At 40.1% G+C, this 26,389-nt stretch overlaps 4 protein-coding genes across 5 annotated transcripts; 3 read left to right on the top strand and 1 right to left on the bottom strand.

Annotated features, from left to right (window-relative positions):
• Positions 1-11,442: 11,442 nt before the first annotated feature.
• Positions 11,443-12,556, top strand: LOC311002513 (uncharacterized protein; the record flags this gene model as incomplete). Its single annotated transcript, XM_083993904.1, has 6 exons — positions 11,443-11,556; positions 11,762-11,861; positions 11,959-11,988; positions 12,115-12,168; positions 12,318-12,389; positions 12,522-12,556. 6 exons carry the CDS (start codon positions 11,443-11,445, stop codon positions 12,554-12,556), a joined length of 405 nt encoding a protein of 134 aa, XP_083850030.1.
• On the bottom strand, positions 12,425-19,120 carry kat7b (K(lysine) acetyltransferase 7b). Of its 2 annotated transcripts, none has more exons than XM_083993865.1 (14): positions 18,925-19,120; positions 17,875-18,025; positions 17,520-17,768; positions 17,314-17,396; positions 16,757-16,840; positions 16,378-16,476; positions 16,168-16,278; positions 15,731-15,922; positions 15,148-15,237; positions 14,831-14,971; positions 14,644-14,737; positions 13,890-14,036; positions 13,625-13,731; positions 12,425-13,238 (listed from the first exon to the last, which is right to left on the bottom strand). In XM_083993865.1, exons 1-14 carry the CDS (start codon positions 18,940-18,942, stop codon positions 13,137-13,139), a joined length of 1,668 nt encoding a protein of 555 aa, XP_083849991.1. In that variant the 5' UTR covers positions 18,943-19,120; the 3' UTR covers positions 12,425-13,136. The 2 variants fall into 2 exon arrangements, with proteins under 2 accessions (XP_083849991.1, XP_083849992.1); XM_083993866.1 differs by having other exon boundaries at positions 17,520-17,759.
• A 776-nt stretch (positions 19,121-19,896) lies between these two features.
• ptges3l (prostaglandin E synthase 3 like) lies at positions 19,897-21,552 on the top strand. Its single transcript, XM_083994644.1, has 7 exons — positions 19,897-20,131; positions 20,273-20,386; positions 20,590-20,656; positions 20,743-20,841; positions 20,965-21,054; positions 21,192-21,254; positions 21,384-21,552. The coding sequence occupies exons 1-7, from the start codon at positions 20,097-20,099 to the stop codon at positions 21,390-21,392; spliced, it is 477 nt and encodes a 158-aa protein (XP_083850770.1). The 5' UTR covers positions 19,897-20,096; the 3' UTR covers positions 21,393-21,552.
• A 545-nt stretch (positions 21,553-22,097) lies between these two features.
• aarsd1 (alanyl-tRNA synthetase domain containing 1) lies at positions 22,098-25,558 on the top strand. The gene is made up of 12 exons (XM_083994528.1): positions 22,098-22,212; positions 22,642-22,770; positions 22,902-23,061; positions 23,164-23,221; positions 23,312-23,468; positions 23,605-23,721; positions 24,281-24,411; positions 24,497-24,563; positions 24,752-24,843; positions 24,958-25,012; positions 25,093-25,187; positions 25,276-25,558. The coding sequence occupies exons 1-12, from the start codon at positions 22,174-22,176 to the stop codon at positions 25,409-25,411; spliced, it is 1,236 nt and encodes a 411-aa protein (XP_083850654.1). The 5' UTR covers positions 22,098-22,173; the 3' UTR covers positions 25,412-25,558.
• Positions 25,559-26,389: the final 831 nt, after the last annotated feature.

Below are 26,389 nucleotides of genomic sequence, written 5' to 3'. Positions count from 1 at the left end.
TTCAACCACTGCAGTAATACAAAGTAGTAATTAAATAGAAACATATTAATTTCCTCGTTAACTGAGAAGATTGACACCACTCTCATGATGGCTGCAGTATAATTCTTCTCTTCTAATTCTTGGCAAGCAAGAGAGTCATTTCACAACATGATTTCTTTAAATAGGACCCCCCTACATAAATTCCTCCCCGCTCTAATGTTTTTTTAATCCATTAAATGTTTTCCAGCGATGCCAGGGAAAACCACAACTTCTTTCTGTTGCTGAGCCGAGCAGTTCCGCTGGAGGAGATAAACTTTTGCATCTTGCTCAAAGGCACATGTGAAATAAGTGAATCATCTCCTCTGATCTAAGATTTTCCTGCAGCTGCTTTGTAGATTTGAACCAAGGGAAGGTCCAATTCCACGTGCCTAATATCAGATCCGACTGTGGTAGCTGGAATAGTCAGTAACTAGAGTTATCAGCTGAGGAAATTGGACAAAATATGTCTTAACAGTTTGTCTTTTACATTTCCATTGTTAATCTGAATGTGCAGAATTTAAAAAAAAGCTTTATATGCTCCCATAATACTTATATATATTGTATCATCATTTGAAACCATTACTATGCCATGGCAGTGCCAGTAAACGGCAAAAGACGAAGGAAGAGAGCAAAAACATCAGCTACTACTCCATGTCTCTCCTTCAAAAGCCTTTTGTTTGTAATGGAGGGACTGAATGTTGCCATTCACGTCGGCCATTTCTTACCCGGGACAATATTTTATAAGCCCTTCAGAGAGGACCTTTCGCTTCCTTTTCCTGTGGTTTGGCCCGGGCTTAGCTGTCGGGAGAGGGGAACAGCCAAACCCAAATGTAGATGCACAACTTGGCAGGCTCTCGGCGGAGTGTCCTGACCAGACAAAAGCAGGGAGAGAAATACAGCCATTTATTTATATTCGCTGTGGTTTTGCGTGTTGCGTCCTAGACTTCCAGACCCCGGGTGGATATTCCGTCTGAGGATGAAGACAGATGGATGGCTTTCCATTGACATACTTAAAGCAACCGTCAGGATTAATGTCAGATCCATATGTGTTAATCGAGTGTGAGGTTTTGATGTGTGGTCCGCCCCCATCCCCCATCCCCCAACACCATCTTCTTTTCTTTTCTTAAACAAAATGCTGTAGGTCTATCTTTCAGAGCAGGTTCTGGTTTAGACAGACTATCCTCCTGTAAAGACTTGACATTTCGTATGATGGTCTATAATGACAGCAACAGGGAAAGTATGAAATCTGAGCGTTGTCAGAATCACTAGCTCAGGCTCTTTTTCTGTGGGGGATGACCTCACCACTGTCAGCCAAGGAATGGAACCAATTTAGAAGAGCTCCCCTGAATTGCTTGTGTGTTCAGATTTGTCAAACTCCAGTACATCTGGGCCCACCTCCACTTCAGTTACATGTATACATTACTATTGGGGAGGGTGTGTGTGTATCTGAGTTGTAAGGATTGAGGCGGGGGGGATAAAACAAAACCTGAAATTTCTTCCAACAGAAACTGCGCTTGAGCCTTTCTGACTCACACCTAGGTACTGTTTCAATGTGGGAGAGCCCATAAATTAGTCAACCAAAGCTATTTCTATATAGGCTTCGAATCTGGGAGGGGGAAGGGCTATATATGTTCATACACAAACACACACATACACACGCACACACATACACAGTGGCTGTGGCTAGCTAGACCTCTCTGGTCAGGAGCTGGTGCCAAGAGCAAGCCGAACAGTGGAACACTGGGAGTCTTGTGCCTGATTTTGGAGCCTCTGGCTCTCTCCCGACCTTGCTTCAAAATACACTGCGGCTTCGAGGAACAGCACTCTCAGCAGTAGGGAGGCCAGGCATGGAAAATTTAGACGCAACAAGAAAGACGGAGGGGAAAAAAAGAGGCAGGCGAAATTTATGTGCTCATTCACATTTGCGGCCGTGAGCATTTTCTTAATGCTTTTAACACACTTACTGTATTGTAAAGGGAAGAGTTCTCATAGAAAAATTCAAATCTGAAAGTGAAAGAAAAAAAAAGTGCACCGTAAGAGCAGTTTGTGACTTGAACCAAACAATGTTGCAATCTGATGACAAGTTACACAACCAGGCTTTTTGAAAATGTCATACTGTGTATTTCTGTGTCTCTTGTTGCAAAGAATGTTTTGCCTTGAAATGAATCTGGAAATATCTCAAATAAATGAACGTGCAAACAGAAAATCTGTCTTTCCATTCAGATATGGGTTCAGAAAAGATTTATAGAGGTGCGTCTTTGTTAATGTGTTTGCATTACTCACTTGTTACTGTCTAAGCCTGCTGATCCAGCAATTGTAAGCATGACACAGACTAGTTGCTCTGACATCTCACCTGACACCAGAGGCATAATAACACCTTGTCTTCCTAATAGTGTGTGTTATTGCTGCTGTAACCTGTAATCTCTTCCCTTTCTGACGCTGGTAATGACTCCAAATATCAAACTGGCCTGCAGTGATACAATCCATACAAAACAAATGCAAATACAAATACTATGTCATACAGTGACACAAACACAAACACACACACACACTTGCACAGACACACACAGACAGCATGGACTGAGCTCATCTATCCCAGAAGAGGAAACTTACTCTTTTAGTTTTCTACAGGACACATTTACCTGCAGCTGGGCTGTCTGCTGCTCTGAGAAGTGAAAGGATTCAAACTCAAACAACCCACACACTAATTTGGGATGAATCAAAAAACGATTTGGTGTCTCTTTGCACACTGACTGGCATATCGTCTGTCTCTGCTTTGAAAAATACCCATCTAAAAATCCCCTCTCTCTGTTTTAAGAGATGTTTTACAATGTGTGATCGCTTTGAAAGAACACAGGTGAGAAGGCAGCCACATAAGAACAGACAGGTATGGTTGAAGTACCATCAGAGTCCCATATCAAAGTCAGTGGAAACTTCTTTTTACACCCCATTGGAGGCTTCTGTTCCCCTTTCATCATTTATTTGCTTTACTGGGAAGAAATCACCATCAGTATGTTTAGTGTGTTTTTTTTTCTCCAGACTTATAGCCCATCCGTTTAACAGAGCGTATATCTGAGAGGATGTTTGATCATTTCTGTGTGGCCCCATCCTGTCTGTCTCAGAGGTAATCCCTCTGCTCTGACACACAAATTAGTACACAAGCCCAGTCTTCCTTCAGTGGATACATAAACAATTAAATACCTGACAGACCAGCCCACATTTCCAGGTATTTATTAGGCTGTTTCTAATTCTTTGTGAGTGGTTCTATAGGTATGGGCCTACGTATGTCGTTTCCAGTAAAATATATGACCTTTAAGTTTATGTGGAGGCGACACTTTTGGAAAAGTACTGGTGCTTTCCTCTATCACATGAGGGAATGAGTAATGGCTGCAGATCTAAAATCAAACATGTTTTGTCTGCTACTCACTCACAGTTTACAGCTCAACACACCTCAACACACCTCAGCACACTTCATCGCCAAGTGAGTTATGATGCACGGGCACGCCTGTGCGTGAGGGAGGCAGACAAACCGAGAAGAAAAAAAAAAGAAAACGGGGGGAGGGTGTGAGGGGGAGAGGAGGAAAAGAAAAAAAAAACAACACATGCAAGCTCAGGAAGCTCACACAACAGAAACTATGGGCCCAGAGAAGAGGCATGGGAGTAGGGGTGGAAGGTGGGATGGAGAAGAGGAAGAGGCGGTGGTGAAGCAGGGAGAGATGAAGAGTGAGTAAGTGAGTGAGTGAGAGAGTGAAGAGCTGAAGGAGGCTAGGACAGGATGAAGGGAGGAGGAGGAGGAGGAGGGGGGGGGGGGGGGGGGTTGCTTCCTGTCGCCATTCCCGCCTGCCCACATAGACAGTCCGAGAAAGAGAGAGAGAGAGGGAGAGAATATCTGGGCTGACTGCAGGCCACATGACATTCTCTCTGGGTCCCTTGCTTTTCCTCCGCGCCGAGTGATGTGCTCCCTCCTTCCCTTCCCGTTCCCTCCCCCTCTCCCTCCCTTCCCCTGCCCTTCAAAGCTTCGACATGTCATCTCCCACCACAAAAACAGAGGTGGGAAGACTCGCTGGCGCTACCGCTGCCTCAGGGTGTCTGGCACTAAAGCTGCCTGCAAATACAGCAGGGAGAGGAGGAGGAGGAGGAGGAGGAGTGAAGAGACAGAAAGAAAGACAGAAGGAGGGAGAGAAGGATATAGAGACAGAAAACTCAAAAGAGAGACGGAGAGAGAAGGAGTGAGCAGGACGGTGTGCATTTAACAGAACTCGTAAAGCCCTAGGCATCAAAGTGTGTGTGTGTGTGTGTGTGTGTGAGTGTGGAGAGGAGCTGTTATTAAGGTTGATGAGTCCTGTCTGTTTTTTAAAGTGACACTGCTGCAACCGCACTGTCTGCCGCTTTATGTCTCGCACACTGCAGCAGATGACTGAAGCTTATGAAGAGAGATTGAGGGGAGTACGTTGGGTGTGGGGTGGGGGGGGAACCCTCTCAGATGCAGCGAGGGGTTCGTGCTGTGTGGCCCGCCCCACCAGCAGAACCACAAAAACACAATGCTACATATAAGGATTGAACAAATAGGATGAATTGCGCTAAGCCTAATGTAAGATGTATGAAAACCACAGGCCCCCACCATTCAACGTATCTTCCATGACTCAAATGTAATTTTCTCCAGGAACACTGTAGTATTTTCTGTGACTCTAAATACATACCATGGACAGCCATTCGTCGTGAATAAATGATTCCAGGCCAACTGTTCGGATACCACGAAATTTGCAGATTGATTTAAGGGGCAATTATGCACTTGGCTTTTGAACCTCTGAGGCTTGGGGAATGAATTGGTGATTGGCTCCTCTACAAAGTAAGCACATCTGACCGAATGGGGCCTTGCCATAGGCTGAGAGTGTTGAAGAAGCCACAAGAGCCCAGCAAACAAGAACATCACTAACAGGGCCAATTATGGGCCTCTGGGGACCCGTGGGTTCTGACCTAAGAACCAACAGATGAGCACTGTAGAGAGGCTGGGAAAAGACAACAAACAAATATAGCTGCAAGAAGAGATGTGGGGGCCAAGTAGCCCAGTGGGCCAGAGTTACCATGGAAATATGATGTCATTATGTCAAAGGCAGGTTTCATGCCAGCTGATAAAAAGATTGAGGTATGACTTGATTTCTTGTTTGGCAAATTTGACGCCGGCGCTGGCAACGGATGAACGCTTTTTGCAAATGAAACAAAAGCAACAACACCAGTTTTGTCAGGCTTAGTTTGAAAAACATCTGGGTCAATTTTTGTAAAGACCGGAATTTTGTCGACAGCTATAAGACGGAATACAGATTTTCCTGTCGCAGCATCTCCCAGAGGTCAAAGGATGCAAGATTGCTTGACCCACATCCTGGTTGGGTTGTGAACCCATACACTAAATTTAGGTTCCAAAGATCACTGTTGAGATTTGTTCCACTGCCATTTCCAATTGGTTGTGAAGGACTGAGGCTCTGTAAAAACAAATTCTATGTCATAAGGAGGAGGAAGAATGAGCTTGCTTGCCTGATCTTAGGAAATCTAATGGTGTGTCAACTTGAGGCACAGACATGAAACTTGTAGAAAAGTATCACAGAAGTTCCCTCAGTCAACGTTTTACCACACAGCTCTAGAGGCCGCTGTAGATTCCTTTAACGCAGGAAGAAGTTTAAAGAAGAAACACAAGCAGATCATACTGAGACAGAGGTTTAACCAGTTATCATCATTATTATCAATATTAACAACCCATTATATGGATTTTAAGGAAACATTCAGCACGCTCCCTATAGCTTAGCAAAAAATAAAGAGGCTGGCTTCATCAAAGGTGTGTGTAAAACTGATTAAAAGACATTCTAATAAATCATGGTAAGAGATGAGCTGGGCTACTATGGCATAGCTGCTGGCTGTTAGACATGAAAGTGGTAACTAATCTACTCCACCATTTTAAATAGGCAAAATGCTTTTATACGGAAGCTAAAATAGGTTGCACTCTTAAATGTCTGTTTACATTGTTATGTTAGACGAAGAAAACTAAGACTCATAAAGCTTGAAGCTAAAAACTAAATAGATACTGTACATGTAAATGATGTTGTTTTTGTTTGAAAATTGTTTTTTGCCAGTGGGTTTCTTGCCAAAACCAAGCAACCACCCCTTTGAAACAAAGCAAAACTAACCAAAGAAGCTAACATAACCTGTATGTGACTAGTACACTATGGTCTAATATGAAAAAACAAACCAACACCTTGTTTCAAGCAGTTTGGCAATTCATGAGTTATTAGTCCTAATATTGATGCCAGAATCATTCTCTAACAGGCTTAAGGGCATGTTGTTGCTGTTGTTATCTTATCATAGCTCTGACATAACACCAAAACACAAGCCCATCACTGTGATTTGATTTCGAATTTAGAAAAAGCCCAACTTGCTTCTTCGAACACAACATATCAAGTGAACCCCTGCCACCTGACAGCACCTCCAAAAAAAGTGCGAAAACATCCACACAACCGCCAGTGTCTCTATGTGCGGCCTTTTATTACCTGCCTATATGTTGAGACAGCATTGCTCTTGCGTTTGGTGGTGGGGATCTACAAAGAGACACAATACACATCTCGTGCTCCTCTTGGTCCATGACTGTCGCAGCCAGTCCCATGATGACACCAGCCTGTCTCACACTGCTGGATACAGAACCGCTGTGTGGTACGAGCCAAAAGCCCCCAGTCCGAGCATGCAAAGGCAGACAGTGGTATTTCATTCTCAGAGAGCCTTGAAGAGCCAAATTTATGCCTCTCGAGAGAAACCACACTAAAGTGCCACAGGGCACTAAACAGGAAAAACAACTAAAAGAGCTATAGGGACGCTTTCAGGCTGAGTAACAAACTCCTTAGATAATTTACGGTTACTTGTATGCTAGGTTGCACTGCCTACCATTGTAGAGATGGGATGGGAACATACAATGTCTGATCTATTCTGGTGTGAGATTCTCCAACATGGAAACAATTAGCGTCATCCAGCTGGAGTGAGTGAAAATGGGAAGTGTTTGTGATGCACCTACCTCATCGATTCACTAGAATCTTTTCATTCTAGATGTAAAAAAAGAAAAAAGCAAACTCAATTCCAAATAAGCATAAAACATTTTTTCCTAAACTGACATTGTCGACATTGTGAGTAGATGTCATTACATGAAGTCAGGATTTTCTTGATTTATAAAAACAAGAATTTTTCAACAACAAGATTTTCATCTTCTAATAAGTATAATTTAACACAATGAGAACTTCACTTGTTTTCTGTGTGCAACAACAAATATCCAGATTTCTTTGTGGTGTGCATAAATATTGTATGCTGACACTTGGATGTCTCAGTTTTGAAACTGACAAACAGAACACAACACAAATGAACCACAAAAATCAAAGAGAAAACATAATACGTGTCACATTGCTCTTAAACCAAGACAATACTCACACATTCTTTCACATTTGTACTGTGTCAGCCAAGCATGCAGGCAAAAAAAAGCTAACGAGACAGAGATTCATCATGGGAGCTTCAAAGTGCAGTTTACAGTGACTCCACTCAAGTGAGGTGGTGGCAGCGTTTTGACAGGGAACCAGCAGCTCTGCAGGTTTTTGGTGCCGCAGGTTTATCTGTTGGGGGACACTGCCATCTGCTGGATAAGAAGTCTATTGTAATCTGCCAGGTGATGGAAAGATAATACTCCTTATTAGTTGTTTTAATGGGAGATAAAATGAATAACAATTGTGTTTAAAACTAACATTGCTAACACATTTATGATATTAACTTACTATCCGATACTCCTTAATCAAGTATGACAGCATAAACTTACTGGTTTCATAATAGAATGAAAAATCCCAAAAAATTAACATGTAAATGATAATAGATGGCTGAATAGTGTGCACTGCTCAGATATCTGAATATCGCAAAATACAATAAAAGATACAAATACAAAAAAAGCAGCAGATAAGGATTATATTTTGAGTTTTTCAGATTAACAGTGTTTACAGTGTTGTGAGTTTTACTGTGTTCTGTATCATCATTGTACATTTTTAGGCTCATTACTGTCTTTGTATGTTTTATACCTTTCACTGTGTCCCCTTGTTTTATATGTTTTATGTATATGTTTTATGTATATGTCTTCGTGGCTGCTGCTCTTAATGAAGTTTCTGAAATCTCTCTTCCTACTTCTATTTTTTTTGCACATGAAAACTGAAAATACATAAAGGACGATGATTAAATATTGAATTTTAAACAAACATTCAACTATTACTTCAATTCATATAATTTAAAACTCACTGTCAGTTTCTATAGCATTTCATGATGATGATTGTATGGCACAGTGATGAACATTTGCCACTTTTCCTCCACTTGCCTGACTGACCAGCTCCACTAAATCCCACTTAGTCCTAATGTGAACGGAGTAATTTGTCAGTGTCCGATAGTGTGGAGATAGCAGGTCTATCCATCGGCCTTAAAGCCGCTCTGTCAGGCTGAGGCGATGATATCAGGCCTCCAGACTAAACTCACCACACTGCCTCATCTGATAACACAGCGTCTGTCAACAGGAGCTTAAGGCCCTCAGCTCCAACAATGTGGCTGTCGTCCACTGCTTTTTGTCAGGTGTGTCATGTATTTGTTCCTACATGTAGCTCGTCTGAAGTGAGGTATAAAACAACACGATGTAACTGATTTTATCTGTCTAATATGCAGACGTGATACACTGTTGCGTTGGCAGCACGGTGGTGTTCACTGAAGACCATATGAAAACAGTTACGCACCGAGACTCAAGACTAGAAAAGACGATGGTGGTTTTTATTACTTCAGACCACAAATAAATTAAGCACAGATACTGTCTTTTGTATCTGTCATGTACAATTTCCCTCCACGATGGTGATCTTGGTAATATAATAAACTGCATTTCAGTGGCAATATTGAGTCATTTCCACAGCTGAATTAGTGAACTCACTCGAGTCTGTAAGATGTTTGAACACTAGTAATAAATCTTTTTGAATGTAACATTTGAAGCCTGCATTAAAGGACGACTTCGGTGATTTAGTATTGCTTTTAATTAAAACATAAACTCCAGGGACTAACAAGAGCCAGATTTTACTGTAAAAAAGGGGGGGTTTCAATCGAAACAGCAGAGGTTGAAGTATTCAAGTTACAGACATACTGGAAGCAGCGTTTTTCATTTTTTCCTATAGCTCAACGCAATAAAAATATTTCTTTGGGAATATTTCTCCTGCCTCCTGAATAACCATATATCATCAGTTCTTTGCTGCGTGTCACTTCCCATTGCACCCCCTTATTTCTAGTAAAGACATAACATACACTACTCACAAAAAGTTAGAAATTAATGGAAAATGTAAAAGGTTCATGCTCAAGTGATATGAAATTAAGGCACATGTTGTGATTTTCCAGTGAATCACCTTACTCACCACTGAAACATTGAATAGTTGGACATGTGCATTCAAAAGTTTATAGAAGGTCATATTAAGTTAACCTGTAAAGGTTATAGTGCATTTTAGGTGCATTCTGAAATTTCATCCGAAAGCCAAATATCCCTAACTACATGAGTAGTGTTTCCCATATGTACTCCCATTGAAGAAAGTGAACTTCATGTGTGGAGAGCAACTATTATTGTCTAAATTCAAACCTGTATGAGTCTGATTGTTAATTTCAAAATAAAACACTCAATTAAAACTATTCAGAATAAATTATGGTAGCCCACGGTGCTGTCTATATGGAACAAAACACTCCCATTAAAATCAAGCACAGCTGATCTCTTCAACCTTGCCCGCCCCATGATGCACCTGTAACAGGCTGATGAGGATGACACGTTTCTCGTCTTGTCAGGATCAGAGCTTTCTCCAGAGTGACCCCCACCCCCCCACCCCCCCCCCCCGGGACTGAAATAGTTGTGCACTTGAGATGTCACAGAAGAGGAGGCAGGTAAAGCGAAGGTGGACTGGATCAGAGGTTAACATCAGACTCTACACCCTGCAGTGGATCACCAGCAGTGAGCAGCAGAAATGGCCTCTCCCCATCCTCTCCTCTGCGTCACATGGAAATGCAGTGTTCTGTCATTACGGGGGCTCTTTGTGACTCAACCATTTCATATGCTAATGTTGTGCCTCTGATTCCTTTTGATTCGGCACTTTACGTTGGCCGTGGATTAGACTATGTGCACATGAGGGCTGTTCAGGTGTAATTGCTTTTCAGGCCTAATTCTCCCGGGCTTTTCTTGCTTTTAGAAGCACCTGTGTGTGGATCAAAGCATTTGATGCGTGTGTCAGCTTTGTTTCAAGTGGGTGTCCTTACAGCACACCAATTGTCAAGTAATTGCCTCTCCAGAAATTTCTATAGCCAGAGTGTTGGAAAAAGAGCTCAGCTTTCATTAAAACAGAGCATTTAAATAGCCAAGTAAGTAAAGATCATGAAAAGGTTTAATAACAGTGCAATTATGTCAGGGGATTGAACCTAAATATTGCTAAATAAAGTATCACAAATCTCAACATGGCTAGCTGGTTCTCTATATTTCAGGTTGTGATGTGCAGCACAATTCATACATATTTCATAGCACTTGAAATGTCAACTGTCTATTTGCTGGTATTCTAAACAATGAGCTTGTTTTCCCCTCCATCTTCAGCTTGACTTCTGACCATTAGCGTCACATAGGATCCAGATTCAATTGACTTCAGAGGTCACATCTGTGTCGTCCTGCTCAATAAATCCAGACGTAGCAGGAAGGCACCAAGTCACTTGGCCAACCATAAAAGCTGTACCTTCAAAGCAGATGGTTTTATTTGGAGAGCATCGCCTGCGCGTCCTGCCCTCTTCCTCACTGATATCAAAGAAGCATGTGCACATCACAAGGTCACAAATGAGCAACAGGAGAATATTTTAAGACCAACAGCAATCCAGATGTCTCATAAAAAAATAAAGAACACCTCAAATGTAAATATTTGAGCTTTATTATTACTGCACATGTGAGCCCTCCTTTGAGCTTGCAAATAGATCTTTGGGGAGTGTCCCAGTATCAGACAACTGAGGAAATATAGTTTTCCAACTATAAGTTTGATTCACCATATATATTACAGTAAATTAATAATCTGTGATGGCTGCAAAGTACTTTATGGACAAAAGCCAGGTCCTCTTTAGAAAAAAAACTGAAATATGACAAATCTAGACGTTTTTAATGTAATTGAGCCAAGTGCGTAATCATGTTTGGAGGGGAGGGGTCTAGCAGCAGCGGGGGCACAAAGGTATAAATGCATCATGGATACAGTTAGGACGGGCGAAAATAACCTGAACCACATCCTCTCAACGTCATTTTTAAATGTGTTTTTAAGGTTTTGGAGCTAAAGAGGAACATTTTGATTCAGAACTAAAGCATTTCTCCTCAGTTAAGAGATGGAAAACTGGAAGATCCAGCTGATTGTTGTGACTTTTTGTGCTTTGTTGCAAACCTACCAGGGACTGTTGGCCGGTGTGGAAGAGGAGAGAGGATTATATAGTGACTGGCAGGTGAGCTTCAATAATTAAAAGTGACTTATTCTGAACTGAATATTTTGAGTGATTGAAAAAAAATGAAATTAATGAATTCTGAATCAAATGTGATATGCATGTAATTTGAAGAAATATTAATTATAGATTTAAATGGTAGATTTAATTTCAGATTTTTCTTATTTTTATACATTAAAGATCTAATCTGTAATGAATTTTCTGGCAGGATGAATCCCTGGAAACAGGTCTGACTGAGCCGATGGCCGCTCTAATGAAGAGATCTAAAGCCCTCCGCTTCTATGGACTCATGGGGAAACGCTCCTCAGGTTGCCATCATTAAAATCATAATAATAAATATGGTCCATTTCATTTTTGTATTAGTGTAAAATGAAACTAAATCCTTTTTTTTTTTTTACCCCACAGGTGTAAAGAAACCCTTTCAAGTAAACAGACGTAAGTATTACATTTTTACAGGACAAAGCAACTGAAAGGTCAGGAAATATCAAAATGTTTAAATCAGGGTTATCTTGTAACAATGGTACTGCTGCTTTGTAAATGTGCTCATCCTTTAACTTGTAGGAAATAAAGGAGGGACATTTGTGGGCCTGATGGGCAGGAGCATCTCCAGCGCTGGTGAGCACAAACACAAAGAAATGCAATTTCAAAATATCAATTCAGCTTTATTGATAAAAATATCAAATTGCTAATACACATTTAACAACTATGTTCAAAAGTACAAGGCAAAGATAACCCCATTTGAATGTTTTCTGCTTTTCTTACAGAATCGTTAACCAGAATAAATCCACCTGCAACAACCACTGGCATCGATGTCTCGGAGAAACCACACAAGCAAGGTATGATTGTATCAGTATAAAAACCTGAGGTTGTTTTATTTCTATGTGCATTCTTACAGTGGTATTGTCATAATCTTATCATATTCTCAGCAGATTAAAAGTATCTCAATTTTTTATTCCATTATTTGGCAGGTTCGTCAGAGGAATGGGTCCAAATCCTGTATTGATGGAGCTATAGAGAAAAAAAGTACACAATACTATGATCTATACAATTTAACACCAACCAAAGACGTTACCATACATCACACTCCTCGAAGTACACTCTGCTTACGGCTTCAGTTCATGCTAACAATAATTGTATTAATCCCAAACAAAAATATCTACCATCTTTGAAATGCACATTTCTTTGAAGAAATAAAAATAACAGCCTGTAAATGCTGCCAAATGTAGGTATGTATTTTTTTTTCCATTTTTTTTTTTGCATGAGAAAAGCAAAACATTCATGTTATCCACCACATTGGACCATTGTATCATTTAACATTCAAAGCTTAGTTGATGTAGGCAGGACAAATACATTTTCTACTGTTAACTGTCATTATCAGTCGCCTTGGAACGTATGGTGCTTAAAATATGAAGGAAAATATAAATGTAAAAAAAAATAGACAAAAAAACAAACCTAAGCAGGATTTAAAAAAACAAAGTGACAGAAAGAAAACACTGATCTTTATTGACAGTTCATAGGTCTAGGCTACTTGTGGCTGGTGAGGCTGGAGGTGAGTTTATTCAGTAGCCTGAGGATCTTAGTGCTCATGTCCCTTTGGGAGGGGTCCATTTTAGTGAAGTCGGGTCGATGGTTTTGTTGCTGTTGCCCCGCTTGATCTCTTTCGCCTTCCACTCATCAATCAGGTCCTGAGGGAAGAAAAGGTTATAAACTGTGCTGTCAAATACAGGGATTACCTAAATCATGCACTATTAATCACTTTTCAACAGCAGAGGAAAGACTGGGCCTGAGGCTTGTGGTGAAAGGTTACGTCAACATGATATTAGAGTTAATTAAAAAAATCACTTTATCCAACTCATATCTATCTAGTTTGATAACTTGTTAGACCAGAATGAAATGATTCAGTTGAAGTATCTAGTAATAACTTGTTTATTTAGATGTGAGAATTCTGCAACTAAATGTCTTCAGATGATAAAACTTTAAAGAGAATAAAAATAAAATCAAAATAATAAAAAGAAATGTACAAAATAAATAAATAACCGGAGCTACATGGGCCAGTGGACCAGCATTTTACCTGTCGCTTTAACACCAAGTGCTTTCCCTTCCAGTACTTGAGCATCTGAAGAGACTGAAGGGTGCTCACAATGTCCACCGGGTTGACTGCAGTTTCCTGACTGATCTCTGTGCAACAAGCAAATATTACAAGTGTTAATATTTTTCATTGTGTTGATGTTGAAATTGATCTCACATTAGTAAATGTCTTTCCCATCCTGGCACTAAGCGTCACTTTCTACTGGAATGTTTTGTAGAACAGCAGCGAGTCCTGTGTCCTCTCTCACCTTTGATGGAAATCTCTTTGCCTTGAAAGTTGTACATGTATCTTAGTAACACTTCTTTCCAGTAGCTTCGGTAGCTGATGAGGCCCAAGTCAGACAGGGGTCTCTCCGGTGAGCCCACCTTCTCCTCCACTTTGGACAGTAGGTAGCCTGAACAAAACACAGAACAAGGTTAACAAACATGCAAGCTTTCAAAATGGATCATCTTTAATCTGTATGTCATTGCTGTGCTAACCAAAATATGTACATTTCCATTCAATAAATGGATTAAATACTATATTCTTATTTTAAAAAGGCCCAAAAGACATCAGTATTTGATCAATCAAAAATCTAATTTAATTTAGATAATAGCCTATTACAGCAATGAACAAAAACCAGTGTTGTCAAATACAATCTAATACAAGAGCCCCATAATAAATACTGCATAGTTGAAGCTCCTGTTTGTTGTTGACTGAGCAGGGGGTAAATAAAATATCCATAAAATATCCTCTTTATTTCAGGACACATTTTGAAATCAGTTTCCTATCTGATAAGTCATGCTAACTGCTCTATTTTGCATTGATGGCAGCTCTGTTTCAGAGTCAGAGTCACATAGATGATTGTGTCTTTTACTAGGCTACAGAGATCACATCTTTTTAAATAACAATATTCCTCATAAAGGATCGATTCTACTGTTTCGATATTCAACACTCTTTGTAAACAATTTTGTAGAGGAACCAATAAAAAAAGAGGAAAAAATAAGTAACACTGAACATACTGAAGTCAATGAGCATCTTGCCAAAGCCCTGCCTCATGTACTGTGGCATCGTCAGGATACAGGATACGTTGTAGTTCAGGAAGGAATTCTTCTCCTTGAATTAAAGGAAACAAAGGAAGACATATTTCAGATTCTTCTGCATATGAAAATATATTTTTATGCTGCATTAATGCACCATTTCACTTACCTTGGAAAAGTATCCGACTAAATGGCAGCCAGTGTTATCAGCTTCAGTCATGACGTAGAAGAGAAACGGCTCCACATCGTAATACAGTGTTTTGTGGTCCAGGAAAAGCTTGGCAAGTAAACACAGGTTCTGGCAGTAGATCTGTGGATACAGTGGCATTTAATCACTTTAATTGAGCCTGTAATTTAGCCTCTCATTAGACTGTTTTAAAAGCAAAATGTCACACTTTACAGATAGAATTGCAACCTTATTTCTCACAAATGAAAAAAACAGAAGGAGTAAAGAAAACACACATTTTAAAGTCAGAGTTTCTCTACCTTATTCTTTTTGCCATCAACTTCAAACACAGAAATAGCCCCTTTTCTGTAGACCTCGTCTCCTGGAGGATGCTTCCACACACACTTGGCCTGCAAACACACAGTAGCATTTCCATCAAACAACGCAATGAGTATGGACAGACATGTAAATGCATTTATAACCAAAGGCTATTTTTGCCTGAGTCCAATTAGGTTTCAGAAATAAAACAAATAAAATAAAATAAATAATTTCTTATGGAGGGGCATTTCAAAATAATTTTTTACAATTTACAGATCTCTGTTTTTAGCTTTATTGAGTCATCAGTCAGATGGCCAGACACCAGGCTGTTCAGCATAACCTCACTGGTGTGTCACAGATGTCTTAGGTAACTTAGTTATCTAGTCAGAGGTAGTTTTTGTTTTTAAAAATGCTGTTCTGCAAAAAGGGGGCTGCCGCTTCACCTGGTTGGTTCTTTGCTAAGGTGCTGGAGGCATCAAAAGTGTCCAAACTGAAGAAAGAGATCTCCGCACACTTAGATCTATGATAAAAATGCTGTTCTAAAATGAAGATGCAGTAGCCTTTTCAACAGTGTCTGGCTCTCACCATGTGCCGCCTGAGGATGGTTTGGCTCTTCATGTACTTGAGGCAGAACTCGCAGACGTAGAGGCGACCCAGACGTGCGTACTCCTCAGGATATGGCGAGTGGTACCAAGTGTCCAGCTCGTAGCGGCCAAACAGGATTGTTTTGATCATGTTACTGCCTTCTGTGATCTGACCCTGGATACGCAGCTTCTCCTGCAGGACGGACAGACAGGAGGGAATACACAGCGTTACTGTTAGTCTTTACAACAACGTGCATGATAAGGTGCTAACAAACTCACTGAGGAACAACTAGATATTTGGTGTATATTCATTTATACATAGGTATTTAGTACTTTAGTACAGTTCTATTAATTAACAACTATTTTAATTTGAAAAAACAAAACAAAAAAACGTTAAAGCAACAGTAATACTGATGAAGTCATGAATCTGCCCCTTACCAGGTCTTCAGATGCTCGGGCCTGGGCTTTCCTGAAAAGTTCCAGATCATATTCACTGGTGATGTTCTCCAGAAGAGGTTCTCTGGTGTTGCCGTGTGTCTGCCGATGCTCCTGTGGTTCAGAGGTCGAGACAACATACCGGCTTAGACATGCAGTCCCACTAGTTACGGTTAAATCTGCAGTGTGCATGTTGGAGTAAAAGTCACGTACCATGTGCTTTTCTTTCTGCTCCTTCTGCAGGCCAGAGTTCCGCCCCTTCCTGATCTCAGCCACCTGCTCTTTGTATCTACTCTGTTTCGATGTTGGTGTCTTAGAAGCAAAATATATATACATCAGTTAGTCATTGAAACATGAAGATATGGCCAGTAAGCCATATCTAATTACATCAAGACAGCTAATTAATTATCTATCATTATTATTTATTATTAGTGTGTTAAATAAAGCCATTTGCAATTCTGCAGAAGCAGATATGTAGTAGGAGAAACTGTGGAGTCCTCACTGTGCAGACGAAAATCACATTGATGTCCTGGTGAAAAAAAAAAGAATAAACCTAATGATAATACAAATCTTTGCGTAAAAAAGGAACTACCTGGTGACGAGTTGCATGGCGTGAGTTGCTTTCTTCTTGTACTTTCACCTCTTCTTCTTGTTTCTCTCGACTGACGGCTTTCACCTGAAATGAGGAATAAAATGGATGGATTAGAGTTTATGTGAGGAAAAAACACCTGCCTGCTCCCCGCCTCCGAAAAAGACAAGATGAAGTTTTAACCACCAAAGCTAAGATATGTTTCTAGGTCTAATTTACTTTTTGTTTGATGGCATGCTTGAGCCAATTTGTGGTTGAACTGATTTATACCAAGCAAGGCTTTCCATGTAATATTAAATTATTGATGTTTTGTAAATAATTTTCAGTAAAGGACAATTTAATTGATAAGCCACAACAAAGTTGAATTGAAAAATTCTTAACTCTTAAACTGATTGCTCCAAAAGGCACCATGTAAATAAATGTATAAATATGACAAATATTATAGGGATTGCATAATGACGGGATACAATACATATCCATGGATGAGGAAGGACAAACGTGGTGAACACAGAACCACAACAGAGAAAACAAAATTACAGCTACAGCGTTTAGATGCTCACCTTGCACTCGTCAGCAGAAAGATTGTGGTAGAGAGGGCAACCTGATACAGCAAAATGACGTTCATGTTTCCCTGTGAGGTGACCTGGGCAAATGGAAAAAATAGTTTGTTTTTTCTTATTTATATTGATACACAAATATTATGACAGTAGAGGATGTGATGGACGACAAATGTAAATCAAATTCATTTTCGTAGAATGTGCCTTACCAAGTGAATTACACCCCGGTGTGGGGCATTTCATGTTAAAGTTGTAGGTCTCATGACAGCGGCGGCGCTTGGGTCGATGGGAGAGGTCTTTATCTGAGTCTCTGTTGGTTTGGTCTTTGGCCTGGCTCTCGTCATGAGAGGCATTGGGGCTTGAGATGTCCAGCTCAGATTCAGACGAGGGGGCGTTTCCTGTGGGCGTCAGTGGGGGAGACTCATCATGGTCTGCAGCTCGTTTCAAGTCTGGAGTATCTGAAGCAAAAGTCAAACAGACACAGTGGATATGACAGAGTTGAGATGAAGAAGATGGCAAAAAAAAGAAAGCTTTGTACTGGATGAACAGGAAAAGTTGACCAACCCTGAGAGCTTTGGCTAAGGCGTGTGGAGGCTCTGGTGAGTCGCTGCCTCTTGGGCATGTTTCCATCACTTTCTGAGCTATTGGTCTGTTCTCTTTCAGCAGAGGAGTCTGAGTCTTCGGTGCCATCTGAGCCGCTGCCTGCCATGTGTCTCTGTCAGGGGAAAAACATTACATGATTTTAGCATCTTGCACAAATTACATAATAATCAGCTATGAGGTTAGCTTGCTAACAGCTGTTGTTATTAGACTCAAGAATTCAATTAACCAACATCTGGGACAGAGGAAGTCTCGTTTATAGACAACTATTTCTCTGGTCATGAATGAAGTGTTTGATTGAGAGGTCTCACAGAGCTGACAGCTTGCTGAGAGCTAAATCTGTAGAAATGTTAGGCTAAACAGCTATGACGAGCTGACACATTTTACAACAGCTGGTAAAAGAGCAGCCGACCATAGGTTGGTCAGATAATGTTACAGTTAGTGTCTACCCTGTTTTCTGCTTCAGGTCAGCACCTCCACAGCCTATTATTATTGTTAGCCTAGCCTGTAGCGTTAGCTGTCTCTCACGGCTAACAGGCTGCGGAGCCAAACTCCACTGACAAATCTCAGCGTTTAATGTTCACGGCTCCTCGGTGGGCTTTTCAATCGATGCAATTTACAAACCAATCATAAAATATCCATTATTGTTGCACTGTGATGTGTCCGGCGAACCATATGTTCCTCAATGATAGGTTTTAATGCAATACTGTCCAAGTTAAACCCAAAGGTTTGGTTCAGCTGCTCGATACCGCCCATCAAGGTGTATTCACATTATCTAACGATTCCAACAAAATAATAACACGAATATAAAAATTCTAAGAAAATAAATCACTGCTTGAGTCATTTTTTCCCTTATTGGACTACTCTACTGTAGCTACACCATATTTTTGGGATGTTAAATCATGAGACTATTGAAGGCAACATGGTGGGACTTTCTTCCCATCCGGAGAATGGAACACATCGGTGCTAACTCGGCTAACGTTTCCTTCTCGTGCGACCTACATTTGTTCTTACCTGTCGTCTGCGGGGCATGTTCACAGTAACAGACGATTATTCCTCTGGGTTTTAAAGAAACGAACGTCAAAACGTCCCAGTGGAAAGATGAAAATGTGAAAGCAGAGTGTTAATTGGGGTTTTCTCTTTTTTTTTTTTCAGGCAGAAGTTTGTATGTACACAGGGTTGCCAGGATCTCTCGCGCCACATTCCCCACAGCCGGAGCAGAGAATTATTGCATTTCCGGTGATAAATCAGAGGCGCGTGCGCCTCCGGAACAGCAGGGGGCGACTCTGTGCTACACGAAGCGTGACGACCAGCCTGTGACTGCTCACCCAGGCTAGAGTAACCCAGGCCAGCTGACATAAGATAATCCACTCTTATTATTTCCTAGTGTGCACAACACACATAAATATAAACAACAAGAAATAAAATGTCAGCCAAAGAGATCACTAAAAGATATGTAGGCCTTTTCTTACATATGTAATTCCTAGGATATTCAAATTGAAATATGTTTGCTGGAAATCCAGAGATGTCACCCAACAGAAATTGAATTATTATTATAAGATGATATATTATTATAATTATAAGAAATATTGATTTATTTATCTAATTTATAATTTATGATATTTCTATGGGGCCTAAAAGTGACACAGGAAATCAATAATTAAAATAAATAAATCATTGTGGGAAGGACTATTCAAATATATTACTGTAAGAAAGCATAGGCCTACAACTTTTTATTATTAGCCTATTATTTAACTCTTAGTCTTTGTGTTCCACAACGACAAAAAAAGACAAAAGAAAATAATGAGAATTAAAAAGAACATTGTTTGTAAAAGTCTTTACATTTGTTGGCATGCACTCTTCTGTTCTGTCTCCCTGCCCCCACCCTCACCCTGTTAAGTTGGGGGTGGCTGAAGTTTCGAGGAACCCAGAAAATGCATCTGTTTTCCCGAGAGTTGCACAGACAGACCATAAAGGGCAGGGGAAGGGGCTGTGGCCGGCTCGTCAAACCAGCAGCTGATACCAACTGCTCTATAAATAGCTATCAGGGCCTGGCCACTGCATTAGACACACAGCTTGAACGAATGACCCACATGTCTTTTACTTTTCCACAGTCAAAGTAAGAATAGGCTGGTTTCTGTTTTAGGATTTTGTTGTTGTTTGTTTGATTTTTGACAAGAATCGAAATGAACAAGCCCAAAATTGTCAGACCAGAGGAGAGGTAAGTGCTGCCAGTTCTTCTCTCGACTATTGACCTACACATGTTTTTGCTAATTGTTTTGATTGTGACAGTGTTTCACACTAGAAAAAGAAAAAACTTAAACAAATTATTGTGATGATGATTTCATTTGTGTCTCAACAGTCAGCCAGCACATGCCCGGTGGTATGACAGAAAGAAATATGTCACCGTCAATTTCCACGTGCAAAAACCTAAAGATGTCAAAGTTGATATTCAGCCAGACAAAATGATTTTATGGTGAGTTTACAACAAGTTACAGAAAATGTTCTTCTTTCTTTCTAGAACTTTCTATCTATGCTTTTAGTGTAGCAGCAGCTGTTGAAAATCTTATCAAAAAGCCATTGTTTCAGGAAATGGAAAGATAATGTGGGCAGCTGCTGTGAATTTTGTATAGGCCTATGTTGTGCTAACTTGTTCTTGTGACAACCCTGTCCGATCAGCTGTAAAAACGACACAGATGACGTCTTCTACAATGAGCTCTACTTCTACGACGAAATCCTAATCAATGTAAGCACTGAATTCTTGTCTATGATGGAGTATAGCTCATTTTCTATGCAGTAAACACATAGTCACATATACTATCTTTATAAAAGGACTCCAGGGAAAGAGTCTATGACCGCACCATCAACATGTTGCTGAGGAAGGTGAAGCCTGATTTTGCATGGCCTCGACTCCAGAAGGATCTCGCCAAGGTAAATCTGTCTGTAATCAGTTATAAGATTTTGAGTAGTAAGTATGTGTTTATAACACATTTTTCACAGTCATTCTGGGTGAATGCCATTATGAATTGTGTTGTTTCACCTACTTTTTTGCAGGCCAGCTGGATTACTGTAGACTTTGATAATTGGAGAGACTGGGAGCATGAAGAAGATGACGGAAAGGAAGAATACGATAGATACATGGATGTAAGTGAAGTAGTAATGTGTGTGTGTGTGTGTGTGTGTGTGTGTGTGTGTGTGTGTGTGTGTGTGTGTGTGTGTGTGTGTGTGTGTGTGTGTGTGTGTGTGTGTGTAACTGTAAACATCTGCATTTCTTTTTTTAGATGATCCAAGAAATGGCTGCCACTAATAAGGGAGGGACACCGGATATGGGTGATCTCAGTGATGTAAGTATCTAAAATGTTATATGGAGAGCTGCAGAGATTAATTTATTTCCCGGATTTTCACATGCTGTAATCAAATGTATGTTTTGGTCAGAGGTGACATTAATTACTTTCTTCTTCTTTCCCTTATAGTCTGACTGAGACTTGCAGTGCCTCCTCTCCACTGTTTGTTGAAGCTTGTAATATTTGCTGATGATCTGATACTTTTATTGTCCCAATACTGTAATATTTTCTATAAGATTATTTATTGACTCATTCTTGTCCTCTGTACACTGACATTGTCAGATTTCATTAAAATGCTTTTTATCAACTATGATCTGGCGTTAAGGTGTTTTGGTTTACAGTATGTTCTCAGCTGAGAATTGCAACACATTAGGCCTACTGTTAGTTTCAGTAAGTCCAGAAGATGGCAGTACAATGCAGCAGAAAAAGATGCAAACCACTTTAATTCAATTATTGGTGCATGTGCACTGTCATATAATAATAAATAAACAAAAATGATTCAAATGCTCATGATAATTCAGCATATATGTCTTTCAAATATCAGCTGGTCATATCAGCTGGTCAACCAATTTTTTCGAAGGTGATGATCAGGCTACCCAAGGTTTGAACACCGTGTTTCATGCCAGCTTGTCGTTTTCACAGTATATTTAGTCCAAACAAAAGTTTATTTTAGTGATTTAATATGATATTTTGGAACAAGAAAGCCAAATTCCCAATTTTTTTTTTTTTTAGTAAATATGTTATTTTCTGTCAGGAAAGAAGGAAATAATCAAAGACTCAAAAGTCGTTGTGACTAAGTTTGGACGCTCTTAGTATCCGTACTAAGCTGACAGTTCAGCTGTAGTTGTTGTAGACCGGGGTTCGTCATACTTGTACAAACTCCCGTTATAAGCAAGTTTTCCTGTTAAAGTACTCCACGATGGCTTTTCAGTGTCAACGGGATTGCTATATGAAAGAGGTATGAATCAGTTTTCACACACTTCACGACCACTAAACTGTTTAAAAATGTGCAAAAACCCGGCGAAGTCTCTGCAGAAGAGGTTAGCATGGTTGCTAATGTCTCTATCATGGATGTATTATATTTAGATCCATGGTCTAGCTAACTGTAATAATGTATTACGAAACCGTAGATCTGGCTTTTATCATGTGATGAATGCATTATATGTCTACTTATAATGTTGATTTATAATAAGTGTATCATGTAGCCTACCAGTGATATCGTGAATGCACAGTTTCTTCTGGTCTAAAGAGCACACATGCTGTCGATCTGTGTTCAAAAATCTGGACTTTATTTAAAAAGTGAAACTCATATCGACCAGTTGTCCATCAACCACACTCTTAGTAGAAACTGTAAGTTTTAGTTTCATTCTTTATTTTTCTCCTGTAGTTTGTTACCTCAGTAGTGTCCTGCAGCCCAGGTGAATTAAAGCACGAAGTCAATGGAAAGAAAGAAACTCTCAAGGGCTTCAACGTCAAGCTCCAAGACACCATCTTGTTTCCTGAGGGGGGTGGACAAGTAAGCCCTTCTTCAAAATATCTAGAAAAATTTATGTTGCTTCCTTGCAAGTTGCCTCTACCAGAAATGATGAAAAATCTTGCTATGAAATAACAAACTTTGACCTCCTGTTATGTGATGTCTTCCCTCAGCCAGATGACCACGGGCTGATCGGAGATGTCCCGGTGTTGAGGGTGACCAGACAGGGACCAGACGCTGTCCACTTTGTGAGTTCACCTCTGGAGGTGGGTCAGGAGGTGCAGCTGAAGGTGGACTGGGAGAGGAGGTTTGACCACATGCAGCAACACTCGGGTAAGGACCATTTAATAAATAAGATCAGAATTAAGGGGATACCCTGGATGCAAATGATTGTATTCATAATATTGTTCTGAGCTTTGCTTGTTTCACTCCTAGGTCAACATTTGATCACAGCACTGGCAGATACAATGTTTGGATACAAGACCACATCTTGGTACTCCACCACTGCATAGACTCCTCTCTCTCTCTGAATAAAACCCAAGACTTGTGGGTTTACCTGCATCTGTGGTGTTTTTTTATTCAGGGACCTGGGGCGTCAGAGAAGCACCATTGAGCTGGACACTCCATGTGTGAAGCCTGGTCAGCTCCAGGCCCTGGAGGAGGCCATTAATGAGAAGATCAGAGCTCAAGTCACTGTCACTGTTCAGCTTCTCTCCATAGATGACCCTGCTGTGGAAAAGGTATGTGTACTACTGTAGAAAAGTCCTCATACTCTGTGATCAGTGGCTCAAAAATACTGTATCTCTAACTGAACGTCCTCTATCTATCAATATGACAAGAAATATCAATGTGACACTGTATTTGTGTGTGAACCAGGTGAGGTCTCGAGGGCTGCCAGACGACCACGCCGGGCCCATTCGGATCATTGATATCGAGGGTGTCGATGCCAACATGTGCTGTGGGACCCACGTGTCTAACCTCAGTCACTTACAGGTACAACTTCACAAACAGGGATACACAAACACTTAGATGTGTCACTTTTGCATCGTTTTTAATGTTTCGGAGGTTGTGCAATTGCATAAGTCACTATTCTGCACATGTTCATGCCATATTTGTAATACTGGAGATGTATATTATTCACTTTCTTTATTTAATTTTTTTGAACTTTTTATTTTTCATTTTTCCACAAAACAAAACATTCACTGACATAGGACCCTATGAATTGAAATACAAGTAAATAAAATGCAGTAAAAATACCATAAAGAGAAATCGCACAGAGAATAGATATTTGCACCAAAGGGAGTAACAGCAGTACAATATCAATCCTAGAGATACATGCCAGTCTTATAATAACCCATGTTCCTCCATTAGTCCTCCAAATGGAGAGTAATACAGTTCCACCTTTGTTCAAAAGTGTCCATTTTCAGTTGTAGACCTGCAGTCATTCGCTCCATTGTGTACACCCTTTTCAGTCTCTGTACCCACTGAGTTATGGTCGGTGGTTTTGGATCCTTCCAGTTCACTTTCTTTATTATTACTCTATTGATTTCAGGTAATAAAGCTACTGGGAACTGAGAAAGGAAAGAAAAACAAAACCAACCTGATCTTCCTGGCAGGAAACAGGGTACTGAAGTATGCAGAGAAAAGCTACAGCACCGAGCGCTCACTGGTGTCTCTACTGAAGTAAGTGATCAAATGTCTTCTTCAGTTTGAAGTTAAACTCATCAAATACATTTGAAGTGAAAAAATCCTTGTCATTGTTCAACAGGACCGGCCCCGATGAGCACGTGGAGGCAGTCGACAAGGTGCAGAAGTCTGTGAAGCTTCTTCAGAAAGTAAGAGAGTCTCTTCATCAGTGGTGCATGAGCATTAAATCCTAAAATATTAATGTTGTTGTAATTCCTGTTAGTTGCCAGAAGAGGTCATTAATTATAGAGAGCTCATTTTAAATGGCAATCCCTCTGTCTGACATACACTGTATCATATTTCAGACTTCCTAATATCATAAAAATGTCTTTGTCAGACTAACCTGAGCCTGCTACGGGACATGGCCGTGCTCATCGCTCAGAACTTTAACAACAATCCCCAGAGAGGAAACGTCTTCAGCCTGCACAAGTAAGAAGGATTTTAAAAACTGGTTACATGTTTTTATAAGATTTTTTCAGCTGCAATGTGACATCAGGGTTGATGTAATGATTAATAACATTGTGTTTCTTTTTCTCTCTCTAGAAAAGATGGTGATAATGAGTTCATGAATATTATTGCCAATGAAATAAACACAGAGGTAAGATCATAACCTGACTGTTGAGTTGTTGGTGTTAGCAGTTTAATGTTTTTGTTAAGCCTTGTTTTGTCTGCCTGTAGGAAACCTTAGTTTTCCTCACCGTTGGAGAAGAAAAGGGACCTGGTTTGTTTCTGCTGGCTGGACCCAGTGGACCAGTGACTGAGATGGGACCACAGTAAGAGACACAACCACATATTAATTTAGTGTTGACTGTTAAAAATGTCAACGGAGTTTGGCACTGTATGATTCTTTGTTGTGTCCAGGGTGTTAGAGATGCTCCAGGGGAAGGGGGCCGGCAAGAACGGACGTTTCCAAGGCAAAGCCAACAGCCTGGCACGGAGAGGAGAGGTGGAGGCGCTCCTGCAGCAGCACTGCAAACATCACACCTCAGAGGAATAATAAAATCAACAGTTGCTCTATACACATATTTTATATTTGCTAAGGGGAAACAATCCACTTTGAAGCCAATGACTGTCATAATATTTTCATTGTGTGATAAACACTAAAGAATTTATCAGAAATTGAATCATGAAGATGTATATGACTGAACTTTGGTACAGTACATGTGTTGTACATATCTGATTGTTAAATGATCTGCACTGTTTGTATTCATTTCAAACCTGTTAAACTTAAATTTCTGTGATCAGTATTTTGTTCATGTGTTTGTTTCATTTAGGGATGAAATTCCTGCAGGTGCCTGGTTCAAAGGCACATCACATTTTGCATTTAGACACAGATAGAACAATTCTTAAAATCATCCTGCTCATCATACTGCTGATTTAGACACATAAACCTGTTTTTCCCTGATTCCCGACACCAACACCTGTTTCTTGAATATTGTTTAATATATTAAACATATTATGCAACAGATGAAAGACAGACTGTTGGTAACTAAAATCCCCCATTACTTGTATTTGGTCAGATTACACCGAGTGATAAAGACGGAAGCCCTGGTGCATTGTAATGTTCTGACAGAACTGTCAAAAATACAGAGAAACCACAGCTGTGTGTCACCTCATTTCCATAGTGTGTATAAATATAACAAACATTTGTCACCATTGTGCAATCCAATACAACATAACTAAATACCGTTTAAAACAAGCAATACTTTTTCTTTTCCATAATGTGGTTTTAACAATTAAAACTTGTGATGTCAGATTGCATTACAGTGTACAGGGATTACTCTGTGTGTGAGTGATAAAAGGAGTTGTTTGGAAAAAATAACAGCTGTGCAGTTCTTAGTGTTGCTCACAAGTCTGTCACAGTTTGGTGACGTAGACAAAGTGTTGATGGTAAAATACAGTGATATAGTGCAAAAGTGCAAGCACCCAGTCCCCATTTATAAAAAACTAAATGCAAAAAAAAAAAAAAAAAAAA

Source organism: Trachurus trachurus, assembly GCF_905171665.1.
Source record: "Trachurus trachurus genome assembly, chromosome: 19".
NCBI classification, from domain to species: domain Eukaryota; kingdom Metazoa; phylum Chordata; class Actinopteri; order Carangiformes; family Carangidae; genus Trachurus; species Trachurus trachurus.
Note: the sequence above shows the minus strand (reverse complement) of the source record. Positions and strands in the feature narration are given on the sequence as shown.